Source organism: Haemaphysalis longicornis, unplaced genomic scaffold (genome assembly GCF_048455015.1).
Source record: "Haemaphysalis longicornis isolate Haplotype H1 unplaced genomic scaffold, Haemaphysalis longicornis Haplotype H1 scaffold_1, whole genome shotgun sequence".
Lineage (NCBI taxonomy): Eukaryota > Metazoa > Arthropoda > Arachnida > Ixodida > Ixodidae > Haemaphysalis > Haemaphysalis longicornis.
The window spans coordinates 434,330,952-434,344,333 of NW_027526203.1; the positions used below are offsets into that span (position 1 = coordinate 434,330,952).

General features: G+C 43.7%; 1 protein-coding gene across 2 annotated transcripts in view; it reads right to left on the reverse strand.

Moving 5' to 3' along the window:
- The window catches only part of Uba5 (Ubiquitin-like activating enzyme 5), a 32,556-nt gene extending 19,530 nt beyond the window's left edge, over positions 1-13,026 (reverse strand). For both annotated transcript variants that reach the window (XM_077687396.1, XM_077687397.1), the window contains exons 1-6: positions 12,778-13,026; positions 11,969-12,014; positions 9,925-10,014; positions 8,698-8,807; positions 8,508-8,594; positions 4,399-4,480 (exon numbers count right to left, since the gene is read on the reverse strand). In XM_077687396.1, coding sequence (XP_077543522.1) covers positions 4,399-4,480; positions 8,508-8,594; positions 8,698-8,807; positions 9,925-10,014; positions 11,969-12,014; positions 12,778-12,920 — 558 coding nt within the window. In that variant the 5' untranslated portion in view covers positions 12,921-13,026. The remainder of the gene's footprint in view (positions 1-4,398; positions 4,481-8,507; positions 8,595-8,697; positions 8,808-9,924; positions 10,015-11,968; positions 12,015-12,777) is intronic.
- Between the last annotated feature and the right edge of the window lie 356 nt (positions 13,027-13,382).

The window sequence follows — 13,382 nt, forward strand, 5'->3', positions numbered from 1 at the left end:
CTCATAGTCTTCTTCCAACAACTGGAGACGTCTGCTGCGACAGTACAAAACGCCATGCAAGTGCGACTGATCATTATGAATGCACTTCAATGAAAAATTTTACATTTTAATTCATAGCTCACATTTTTTATTCCTGTCTTGTGACTTCATTTTGCACTGTTAAAGAAGAGGGGTATTTAACTTAAATAAAAGCAGTATTTTGTACCAACATGTTTTATCAACCCTATACTGTTTCAAAATATGTTAGCATGTTGCCTAACGATAAAGTATTACAATGCTCTTAAATAATACTACTCCAAGTAGTTTGCATTTCCTATTTAAACTTACTGCACAGAAAACAGTCATTACCAGAACAGAACAGTTAACAAGCTGGATTTATCAATCCTTGGGTTCCACGGCACCTTAAGACATCTACCAGAATGCTGGAGGGTTCTTTATTCCGGACTGAACCTCTCCTGTGGCGTCGGAATCTAGAAACACCAATGGTATAGTCTCGGTCACTAAATCCCAATGCGAAAACAGTTTGCACACATATCAGGGCTAGTCCAAGAACAAAATGCTTCTGCAGTTGCCCCTAGCTGTTTCTTACACCGCCAATCCACTACGCAAAAAAATGAATGACGAATGTTGCTAAGCACACTGCAAATTCAGATAAATCTTTCAACCTACACCCATTCATTGAATGTTTGCACGGTGCCATGGCCTCCTCTGCTTGTTTCAGTCTGTCTTCATCCATGGAAATTGCTAGCACTACAACCACCGCCGCTTTCAGGTGCTCAAATAGTGATGACGTCAACAGAAAGGACATCATCACGATCACTACCACTGGTGTGACTTCCGGCTGCCTTTACATCTGCCATCAAAGGAATGCACCATCCCTCCCCTCGCCCATGAAGGAAACTTTTTCAGCTGATGACCTTGCAGCACCCTTGTGGACACTTGATATGGTCTCTGAAGCAACTCTAAAGGGTGACAGAATGGACAGGTCCTTGTTGGTTATGAATGCACAAACAGAAACATGCAGGTTAGATCATCATCAGTCGACACCACTGCTTTAGCTTTAAAGGGACCCTACAGTGCAAACATCAGTTGGTATAAAGACATAACACTTGCAGCAGCATCACTTCTTTATTTATGCAAAAAATGACAAAAGTAGCAAAGCTAATAACAGCGCCCCATACATTTGCCTGCATAACAATTTGTGACACCACAAATCGTGGAGGGTAAAATGTGATTGGCAGAGCTTGTTTAAGTGCCATACAAAAGGAAAAAAAACTAAAGCAGGAGCATTTAAATGTAAAATCTCTTTAAGTGGGAACTTCTGCTGAGTATACATTCTTAAAAAAGACACAACTTCAACTTTTAAACGTTATTAATAAACAGGCTGCTGTCTCACTACCACTGGCAATAAGCTCTCTTTCAATTTTGATATTGGTCAATTGTTTTCCCTTATTGCACAAGCCCACCAATGTATTTATGCGGATAAACCCGAAAGCTATTATCTATTTTTTTTCACTGTCAGTATCTATGTATTATGACAACCAATGGGAAGATCAGAGGTTACTGGCACAATTATGGCTATGTGACCGGTCTGCCTGCCACCACTATTAATCTACACGGGAATTTTTTCGCAAGATATAGGTGGCAGATCAGTCAACTTCGCAGCGTTCTGCCCATTTTGCGATGTGATTTCTTGCATCAAAGAAAATTTTAAGGGGCACAGGAGAGAGAAATGCCAGCTTTAATTTTTTTTGAGCAAACAGAACATTTGTAAAGCAATGACTGACCAAGCTCTGAAAGGCATTATCTTTCAATTAAAAATTGGCAGCTGTGACTATAAAGTTGTCATTGACATAATCTTATTGCAGTGCATGCCACACACTCAGTGAAATGTGTTTTCAATACACAGCTTTGGCTGCAAACATTGCTCCCTTTGTAACACCCAGCTTCTTCCTTCATATTTGTATGGTGTTGCTCGATAACAATTCTATTCTGGAAAGGATTATTATTAGGTTTGTTGCAGAAAATGAGCCTGACATGCTTCTGTGTAGAGCCTTATTTACAGTAGCATCTCTCTTTCGAACGTAGCATAAGTTAGATTAGCATAATTTGAATACAAGCATCTTGGCTGCATAGTGGACTTTGCTTGCCACCCTTTTAAAATACAGTTAAAGCTCGATGTAACGAATTCGGTAACATTCGTAATTTACTTCGTTACATCGAAATTTCACTGCATTGAATTCGCAGATATCATCGCGTGAAGCATTTCCTGCAAACGAAAACGTGGCGCGCACACACGGCCGGCCCACTGTTTCTGTTTCTGTTGGAGCTTAATCTTTGACGCGGGCATCAGTGTGAACCGCATGGGGCGTTTTCTGCATGCAAAAACGTACCCTGCAAGCCACAGGCGCGCTTGACCACCCACGCGATGCTTCTAATTGCTCACTGAAACGCCACTCGAGAAGCAAACGAGAGGGGCATGCGAGAAAAAAAGCGGATAACATAGGCGAAATTTTCACTCCAATACGTCATACGCGCCGCTTAGGAAAGCAGCCATCAAATATCCTCCGCGGCGGGAAGCCAAATCATCTCTGACGGGGCCAGCTGGCATCCCCGAGCGCTTCAAAGCTCCCGCCATAGGGTGCACGCCTCCCCAATGGCGAAACTGGCCAGGTTCTTCCCACTGCCGCACGCAGCCGTCACCCCCGGAAAATCTGTGCAGCGCGAGTCGCTTTCTGGTCGAGGCAGAGTGAAAAAAACGAGCGCGCAATGCTGTTAAAGATTCACAAATGCTTGCTGGAACGATGGAACCCAACAAGCATGAGCGAACTCAAACAAAGGGCAAAACAGCGGAATGTGGTGCCGGCGGCCCCGCTAGAGACGATTAGGCTTATTACCGCAGAGGATATTTGATGGGCGCTTTCGTAAGCGGCGCTTGTGAAGTTTTACAGTGAAAATGTCGTCCCCGTTATTTGCTTTTTGTCTCGCATGCCCCTCGAGTTGCGTTTCAGCGAGTGGTTAGAAGCGGACCGCATCACGCGGGTGGTGTCCGTGCAGAAAAGGCCCCATGTGGTTCATGATGATGCCGAGAGAAACAGAAACAGTGCGCCAGCCGTGCATGAACGCCACGCAGTTTGCATGTGAGGAGCTTGCTCACGGACTCCGTGGCTTGCTGCATCCGCGGCATTGGGCGGCCAGTGTCGCCGTTCGCATTTTATCGAGACCGCGTTTCGGCACTTGCGTCTCCCAAAATCCCCTTTTAGAACTAAAATTTTGTGCCTAGTTCTCGATAAAACTTCGTTACATTGAAATTTCGGCAAACAGAACTTCGTTACACAGGGGGTAAAAATACATGGTGTGCATATACTTGAAGTTACAAAAAATTCTGTGGTTCGTTACATCGAGGGTTTCGTTACATTGAAGTTCGCTCCATCGAGGTTTAACTGTACTAGAACGATGTGGGTGGCAGCAACACACACATCCGTTCCAATTATTAAGGCCAGCCAAATACCGACTCATTATAAATAAAGCACATACAGTCATATCAACTTGTAGCAAAATTAGTGCCACGCAATGTGCCAAATATAATGAACACAACAAATATGCTTCATAGCACCAGCTATATCATTTGCTCTCAGGGCAAAATAAGCTGCTTATTACAATGCCAGCCCAAAATATAACTGGCTGACCGGAATAAAAAAAAAATCTAAAGGAAAGCACAAAATTCCGAGTCAAATGCAAACACACATTTAAAAGTGTGTGTGTGTGTGTGCATGTGATCATGCAGTGAAAAAAGGAAAGCCACCAGTCCAGTACAGCAAATAATGGTTATTAAGGGACGTGTAGTTAGTCTCTTTTTTGTGTGCAAATAGCAGTTTTGAAATGGCAGGAGATGACGAAAATGGAGAAAACTATGCGCTCCAGGGGTGGAATTCGAACCTCTTCACTGTGAAATTGCTGGAGCAGTGCTGGCCACAACATGTAACCATAGAATACACCTACAAACACAAATATGCCAGAAAATGAAGGCGAATATAGCCACTCCTGTAGCTCGAATGGTAGAGCATCAGATGCATTACCCAAAAGAAAAAGTTGTGGGCTCGGATACTAACCAAAGCACATATTTTTCTCCCCTTTCATTTTCACGCCAAAAAAGAGACGACCTGCTTCCCCTATGCATACCTTGGCCATTGGCGTTCCTTTCTCGGTTCACCCAACAAGTTCCTCATTCCCAATTACGCATGGCTATACATATATGTGTATATGATGACAATGTAAGTTTTCCATAAATTTAACAAAACAAACGCTGCGAAATTTTATACCTAGGTGGTAGGACAATGCAAAATAACAGCGGTTGTATATGGTCATTATATACGTAGATTCCAAAGGGAAGCTTACCGTGTTGATTGCCATGCGCGCTTCAAAGTTGTCCACACAGCTGAGCACAAGGTCTACTGGACCGTTCTGAAGGCTCCGAGTCCTAAGGAAAAAAGACAAAAAGAAGCGATTACAAGGAGTGCACCACAAATAACAACAAACTATTTCACCAATTATATGAACAGTTCGCCTTAAGTATCAATTTTTCCAAAAACAAACATTTTTCGTTCCAAGGCAGGCTAAGATAAAGGAGAATCTTACATTACCGCAGCTGTGACCTTTTACGAAGGTGTTACCAGGTGCAAAATGACAACCCATTCTCCCATGTCAAGCTCTTATTTGGGATTCCACAAACGCCTTCAAGTTACAATAACCATTCAGGAGTTACACAGGCCGATAATATTTCACAGCGAACAGCCATTAGGCTATGGTATAATGGGAGGTGAAGGGGATTTTTAAGCCTCGTGCGATGCATGTGCACACATTCACCTGCCCACTCCCGTGCCTCCTTCTGCACAGATAGCAACCACTGGGCGTGGCTGCATGGTGCAGAGTAAAAGCACTGTTGCACTAGGCCCGCACATTAGCACAGACAGCTATTGCTTCTCGTGAACATGAGGAATAGTTTTTCCGTGCAGTATTCCATTTCTGTGCACCAAATATTATTTAAAAAGCAGCACTGATTTGTACTCAGATGGCAAACCACAGCAAGTGGTGTAAGAATATGCAATTTTGACATGGAAAAGAAAAACAGCCAGTTCAACATTACTTTCTAAATAAAGTGAAATAGGCACTCGTATTTTGATTTTAAAAAAGTTCTCTCATCAACTAAACAAAACAAAAAAATTCGGGAGGTTTTGGTCATTTCCTGCAACAAATTTTAACATGCTTGCTATGAAAAAGTTTTACTGTGTCTGGGCGAGTTTCTTTACGTCACCTAAAAAGAGTGCAGTGCCAAAGAAAAATTATTCTTAAAACCTTTACAGGGTGCTGCTTTTACACAAACCATTACATATACTTTGGCTGTATACTTTGGCTGGCTATATACATATAGCCAGCCTGGTCCACCAGAGGTTTAGAGAACCAGTCGAGCTCTTCAAGCGCTACCACCAGAGTGACCAGTTGGCCAGACTTGTTTGCACCATTCGCGCGGTTGGCCGCGATGTCACTTTTGCCTGGCCATAATGGCCACTTTTTTTCCGATTTCAGTTTTACCCTTACAATTTCCTCTGGTTGCCTGCAGCATGCTTGAGCATATCTTCAGGCATCATTTTTTTGTACCTTCTTGTATTTTGGGCAGACAATAAGAAAACAGAGTAATCAAGAGGCGGAATTTCAGCTGCACTTGACCTTTAATTAAGTATACCGAAAGAAATTAAAAGCGCCATGCAGACAAAACGCAAGTTTGGTTCATTCGAAAGATTGCCTCATTACAATAATACTGACACAACTTTTAACGCAAACTTCACTCAAATAAGCTACATAATTAAGAAAAATGAGAATGACCATGCACCCAACTAGCTCATTTCCTGCTCTAGAACCTTTGACATATTACGAGCAGCTGTGCGATTAGCTGTGGCCTGCGAAATCCAATGCAAATTAAACAGAAGTTATAAGCTTGCATAACTAGCTATTTGCTATATTCTTTTTATAGCAGTAAGAAGGGTGGGGTAACCAATGGAAGTTACGAACGCACACATTAACATATAAGCACCACAGCCGCCCGGTGCATTGAGCTTACACTGGCCAACTGGCATAAGCGACATTGTCACATTGTCTTGTGCGACTCTGTCGAGCATTCCCAAAGTTTCACGAAACGAGTACTATCAATCATAACAAACATTATCCAGGCACAATTCCGGTACAAAACAAAGCAAGGGTGGACAGCTGTCCCTAGCGGTATAGTGGCGCCATCTAAGAGAACTGACAGCAAACAAGGCGTTCGGTCATTCGCTGCAGCCATAATCCACATACTTAAGTTCCATTCAGTACTTGCACTGGATATGCCATTGCAGACCTCACGAAACACGCGATTCAGCAGGAGAATCAAAATTATGGCTTAAATTGTTAAATTTCTCAGTGAGTAGAGGATTTAGTACCCGACAAGTGCTGGGGGCACTATAAAACACCAAATCTTTTGAATAAAACAAACTTGTATTTTCTCTGCATGGCCCCTTTAAAGTTCTCACTAGCACTCAGGCTGCAATGTTTCTGTTTTGTTTTTCTTTAGTTAAAGCCGGAAAACCACAGCACAGTTCAAGCTGCAAAACAAGCAGAGATTTTATTCCAATAAACGAATAAAAACCTGCAGCACTACTGCATTTGCAGGTTGGCAAATTAAGAAACCTCACGAATTTATGCACTGCATTTGACAGAATAGGAGCCCATGGATAGTGAAACCCTGTGAATGGTCACATACTAAGTAAAGCCTTGTGCAGAGAACACACTCATGTGCAATGAAGTAACAAGGCCTGCTGTGGAGCTCATTGCAACAGCAGTGCACAACAATAGGCAGAACAGTCTCTCAAATGGAAGCACAGCCTCATAGTTATTTGAATGTACACAACCCTTTAACAAAAAGCACCCTCAGACAACAGAATTCCTGACAAACAAATCGCATCTTACTAGGACGAAAAGAGTGGCTACATGGACAAGTGCAGCGCTTGTCCGTGTAGCCACTCTTTGTACTGTCCATTCCCATTTTGCGAGATTCCACCACACCTTGCTTTTTGATGTCGTCGTAGGATGCGTACTCTGCTGTTCTTTTTTTTTTTATCTTTCAGCAATACCAAATATTGTTCTGAAACATGCGCACTCAACTAAAAGTGAAAAATCTAGACCTGGCTTCTAACAGCACCTTCGATAAACATGTACTAGGGTTGCCCCCAAAACCGACGCAGTGCACAGTGCCCCACGACGGTGCGCACAGGCACGGAGCGTTGATCAGGGACAAACTGAGCGGTTCTACACTAGCGCCATTTCTTAGCCTATGAGAGCAACTTGTGACAGCGTTGACAAGTTCCAACAAAGGAGCTCAATAAGACACAGCACTGCTACAAACTGACATTTATTGAAAGTTACCACACAACCTATATTTCTCAAACACGTGCGACAACGTACTCCTACTAAACGGCCCCCTTCAAGCTGTTTCTCATATTCTGGGAGCCACAACAACGCGAGGGCCTGCAGTCGTGACCTGTCCCTCAGCTACAGCAAAATATGTAGGCCCTTCGTGGCCTAGGCACTCCAGTGACTGTTAGTGAAACCTCATTTGAACAAAACGAATGCAAAGCTCCAATATTTACTCCTAAAGGCTCGCCATGCCGCCCTTTTTGCAGTAAAACTTCTACACGGCACATAGGTACATGTTTGTGTGCTCATATGCTATCTTTGGCCATTTTTAGCGCCCGTTCTGAGCTCGTCAAATCGCTGTCTGATGAATTCGCAAGAGCCGTTTTTGCCTTCACGCGAGTGCATTGACGCACCGTCGCTGCAGCAGACAGTGGACGCAGCCGCTTCCTCGGCGGCCTTCGCGATGCATTTCGGGACTGCACCCCGGCGTTCTGTCGACTCTCTCGGTCTGTGACGGGGCAACCAAAAATTATCCCGCGACAGTGCGCCCCGGTTTAGCAAGGACAGACGGTGCACACCAGTGCTGTTTATTGAGGATGCTATAAGTTAATCTAGCCACCTGATGTTTTTTGCCGTGCATTAATATCTTACTAGGCAGGCGCCTCTGTACTGCCCTTGTGTTCACGTTTTTTGAACTGTATTGCCATCAATTCAAATCCTTGTTTATGGCGGAGGAGTGCACAGAACGAAAGACTGCGTACTAACTGAGACGTCCCAGGGGTTTCCTGAATTGCACCGAACATAGTGCATACGGCCCTTATGCATTTCGCCTCCATCAGAAATATGGCTGCAGTGGCTGTGGCAGCTGGGAACCTTGTGTTCAGCAGCAGAAAGCATTAGACACAATGAGTGAAGAATGCTGCCATCAAAAGTATATCATAAGCCCCAGCAGGCCACAAATTTATCTCGTAGTATTTCAGAAGGTCATACACAAGCAAAACTTTTTTTGCATAGCTAATAGCTGTTTCAGCACAATGATCAGGATAACAGTATCTTACCTTATAGTGTCCATGAAATGCTGGAAATTGTCAACAGTAGTAATATTGTAGTTGTAAGTTTCAAACTCTACATCAGGGTTGATAAACCTGTAAGGGAAGTTGAAAGGGCAATGTTTGAGATGGCCAAAGAGCTTGCAACCAGACTAGCATGAAAACATGCTTGACGTGCACAAGTGTGACATGTACGTACTCCAATGTCTTGGCGGCTGCTTCCACCTTGCTCTTACCCGCTTGGTGCGGCTGGAAGAACAGCCTGTTCATGTTGGCAAGCTCAACCTTATCGTAGTCGAACAAAATAAGCTGTGAACGAAAAAGAACACTGACCATTATACGTTTTGAAGTGTTAGCAAAAGAAAGATCTATACATTTTTCTTCTGAAGCTAGGAACTAGCACTGTCCCCGCAAGCCATTATATGAGCAATAAAAACTAATAAAACAGAGTGCATCCTTCCAGGCTTTAAGCTCGCTAGAATAAAAGCTATAGAAAATGTGCAGATGTTGCAAGCATGCCCTGTTCAGCTCACATAGGTGCTGAAAAAAAAAAAAAAACATGTTTTGCACAGGAAGCATGCATGCACAGCTACATGACTTGCTCCAAGCAGTCTGGCATCTTCATAAAAACTTGCCTAGTGGTGTGCTTTAGAAGTGGTTACGACTGCCCAGCCATGAATAAAACAACAATTCAGAGCACCACACCTCCCAATAGTCTGAATAAGTGCCCTTCTGCAGTCTTTGTTTCTCAGTTCACAATGTGTTGCTAGGTGAACGGCACTGAGATGCACAATGAACACTGCTCACTCTTGGGTTCCCTTTACTTCTGGCCCTAAACATTGCGGTCAACAGTACATTATCCACCACCTCCCAGAGCATTTCAAATCCTCAAGTAGATGGCAAACATGAAGGCTATGCAGGACAGTAATTTTCGCGACAACGGCATCGTAGACAGCTTGAGAACTTAACATGTGAAATTGTACTCGACACAGAGTACTTACACAGTTGACCTTCTGAAAACGACAACTGTGCCATCTCATCCTTAGATGTACCATTGTTTGGCAAACGCTTGTGATGCATCAGCAGTATTACACTATCCTACTAGATTCTGCATGCATATGGTAGGCCCCCTAATCTGCTTTACAATGTGAGTGCACCGTGCTATTTCACTAAGCTTCTTTGCATAAGTAGAGAGCCAGCCCCCCTACACATTTTTTCTGCATTTCGGCCATTTGCGTTCTGCGGAATGATGCAGTGCACGCTGATTGTACGTTTGGGTTATTCCATCCAAAGCAGTTAGCAGAGGCTGCCCTCAAGAATTTGTGTTGCTTTGCCATCTACTGCTCCTTAAACTGTCTACAAGGCTGCTTATAAATTGCACCACACTCTGTCAGTCACACTACAAAGGCATAGACAAAAGGCATACCTTTCCAACACCACACCTTGTCAGCATCTCAGCAGTCACACTCCCGACGCCACCAACACCAACGATGGCTACTGTGTAAGTCCTGATGGCCTGAAGGCAAAGGAAAAGCACTCTAGATCAGATTTATTGGGCACAACGAAGCTGACTGTTTTGAATGTGGGAAGGTGTGGGGGAAAATTATGTCCTGTGTATGTCTTTGAAATCCTCAAGGCTTGGCAGCATCTCCTATGCTGCATGGCACCAATGGGAAGTCCTGCCTCACCAGGTGTCGCCACAAAATTACAGCTAGGACATGCAAATGGCAGCAGATTGTGCACCTGCCTAGGGGGCCACTGCATGGAGGCAGCTGCATCGTGTGGCAGTAGATGTTACCTAACTAAGCTTCGTACCATGCCCGGCATTGCAAGAAGATCAGGGATGTCTGCTTTGTGTGTGCCTCATCACAAAATACCACTCGGCTTGAAAATAGGGCACTTTTGAAAACAGACAATAAACATAGCGGCGTAGGCACATTACAGGCCCCGTGCATATGCTGTGGCACAGCTTAAAACAGACACTTTTTAAACAGATGCTAACTTGAAATATCCCCTCAATAAAAAAGATGTGCAATTAATGGGATACAAGTCACATCTGCAACGGAAGCGAGCCCAAGAAAAGCTACCACTCTTCACCCACTTTGCACAGGGACAGCGAATGTGACCACGCCATTTTTCACGATGTGTCTAAAGGTACGTCTAATGTACAAGTGGTATGTCAGACGCAGTTGGGAGTGGGATTGCTGTGTCCATGGTATGATGGTCGTACCAGGTACATCTAAGCAGGGAATAGTAAAAAAATAATTAACAGTGACTCTGCCTAGTCTGTCAGCAGAAGTTGTTTGGATAGTTCAGTAAAAATCAACAGACTGCTCTCAACGTGAGCTGTGAAGTGGACGGCGAGATGTAGCACCTCTGGACTTCTCAGGATACACCAGCGAGTGTGTCTGACGGATTGGCGCTGACTCTATCCGACACATCTTTAGACTTCCAGTCCCAGGTATGACCAGTGATGTTCCATGCGGGTTCCCTTTTTCTGGGAATTTTCGGTTGTAATTTTGGCCAAGAAGGAAAAAAGGGCATCTTTAGTAGATGCAGGGAATTTTAGGAATTGTTTTTTAAGTAAAAAGGATAAATAATCCCAGTAAACCAGACCTTGAATCATTCAGTACATTGTTTTCTTTAAAAAAAAAGTTCCCTTACCACTTCCTCGGATTTATTTTCAAATATCCACAGTCGTGTTACCGCAAGCCACAAGCATCCAAGACTGCCTCCAACCCAGTTCATAAAACAGGAGGGAGCATAAAGGAAAGAATACTGCATGAGAAAGAGCTAGTAAAGCAGGAAGTGGCCACGGCTGAAGCCTGTTCGCATGTATTCCTGCACAATATACAAAAAGTATTTCAGGTGCACCTTATACCGTGTGCTGTCAACAAGAGATGGCACCAGCAGTCCCGGAGCAGAGCTAAAATTTCCTCAATTACCTAACAATGCCTTGTTCTTTTTTTTACCGGCAGTTTTAATTTAGAGTTTTACCTTGCAAAGTAAGCATGCTGTTCAGTGCAAAACATGGAACGCTTAGTCAAATGCTGCTGAGCGGCAGATGTAGGTAGTGTGAAATTCATGCCGAAACTCCGATTTCCTGAACGCCGTCTGCGTCCAGAAGGCTACACAAATAGACATAGGTAATGCTGGCTAACACTCAAAAGCAAACAGGAATGCATGTAAAGATGTATCAGCTGCAAAAGGAGAACACAAGAAAATTTTCAGGGAATTCGTGACAAACCTGCGGGGAGAATATGCTAAAACTAGGGAATTTTTTATAGGGAATAGAAATGGGAATTTTTCTCCACAGTACAGAACATCACTAAGTATGACCAATGTCCTCTGTAATCCACATGCATGCAACGTATCTTTGGCTTCTGGGATCAGGGCATGTCTGATGTGCCTTTAGACACAGCGAATATTTTAACTTAAAATGTGGATACATCTCACACATAGTAACTTGCCTCATAATTATCGACGACACCCATACGCTTCAAGGCCATCAGGCGGCTGAAAATGAAAAACACATAATACAATGATGTGGTTAATGTGCACAGGGTCATTGTTAAAAGTGTATTCGCACCTGTAGCTACGCAGGGGTTTCACAACCTTTTACAGGCCTTTTAAAACAAAAATTTCCCCAGAAGCACTCACTCGTTCGGGCCCAAATTGCACCCGAAGACAGCACTGTTTATCCAAACAACGAAATGATGGGCAGCATTTGCCTCCATAATTGGCAATCGCACAAAACCCAAGGTTTGTGTATTCAGGCATCTTTAATCTTTAACAGCATCGGCTTTCGTGTTTTTTTGTGACGGACAAAAGCTGGACTTTGTTTCATCGCGAAATAGCCAGACACGTCCTGCCGCCAACCTTGGCGTTAAAATCTAATAGACGAGCTATTTTTTATGCGAGATTTGGGCCCCAACGCGAATGCGATTTAGAAAGCGCTGTGCCTAAAGGTAAAATATTGAAGTGTCTAAAAAAAGCATTGCAACGCCTTATATCCCATTGTAACGGAAATGGATAATCATGCTGTAGTTTCAGCTGCTGACGAAAGTAAGCAAACCCAGAATAACATTGCTTGGACTATTAGGATACTTTCTAAAACAATATTGACAAGGTAGGAACCTGTTAAGGAGAACAGTTATAATTATAAAAGCGAATCTCCGCGGTGATGCAGACTAAAGAGCAAGAGATAAAAAAGAGGGTTTCACACAATTTTCCTATAGAAATATTCAACATTTAAGCCAAACATCAAAGCGAAACTCACCTGTACGGATTTGAGTCTACCACCTCCGAGCTCATCTCAGCAAGTTTTTCACGCGGTTTGAGAACTGCTTCTATTTCCCTTAAACGCGCCACTTCGGCCTTAAGGTTCTCCAAAACATCCTTAAGATTTTCAGTGTCTCCCATTATTGAGGTGCAAGCGACACTCACGAACGTCAAACTACTCAGGTACGAGCCCAAGATCTGACAGCTGTGAGCTACCTGCCACGCACACAAGCGACACAAGCGCGCAAGCGGTCAGGCGTGCCCGTTTTTGGATTGATTTGGATTTGAAGTTGGCGTCTTGGATACGCTGCTAGCGAAAGCTAGCGATAAAGTTTCTTACAAAATGCAGATTTTGTAAGAAATATATAGCGTCCTCGATAAACACGCACCGGTGTTGCCCCCAAAACCGGCGCGGTGCACAGTGCCCCACGACGGTGCGTACCGGCACGGAGCGTTGATCGAGGACAAACGGGGCGGTTCTACCCAGGCGCCATCTCTTAATCTAAGAAATCAACTATTAAAAACGTTCACAAGTAGCAATACAGCACTGTAATGAGACACAGCGCTATTAGAAAGTGGTATTTATTGAAGGCCAATGATTAT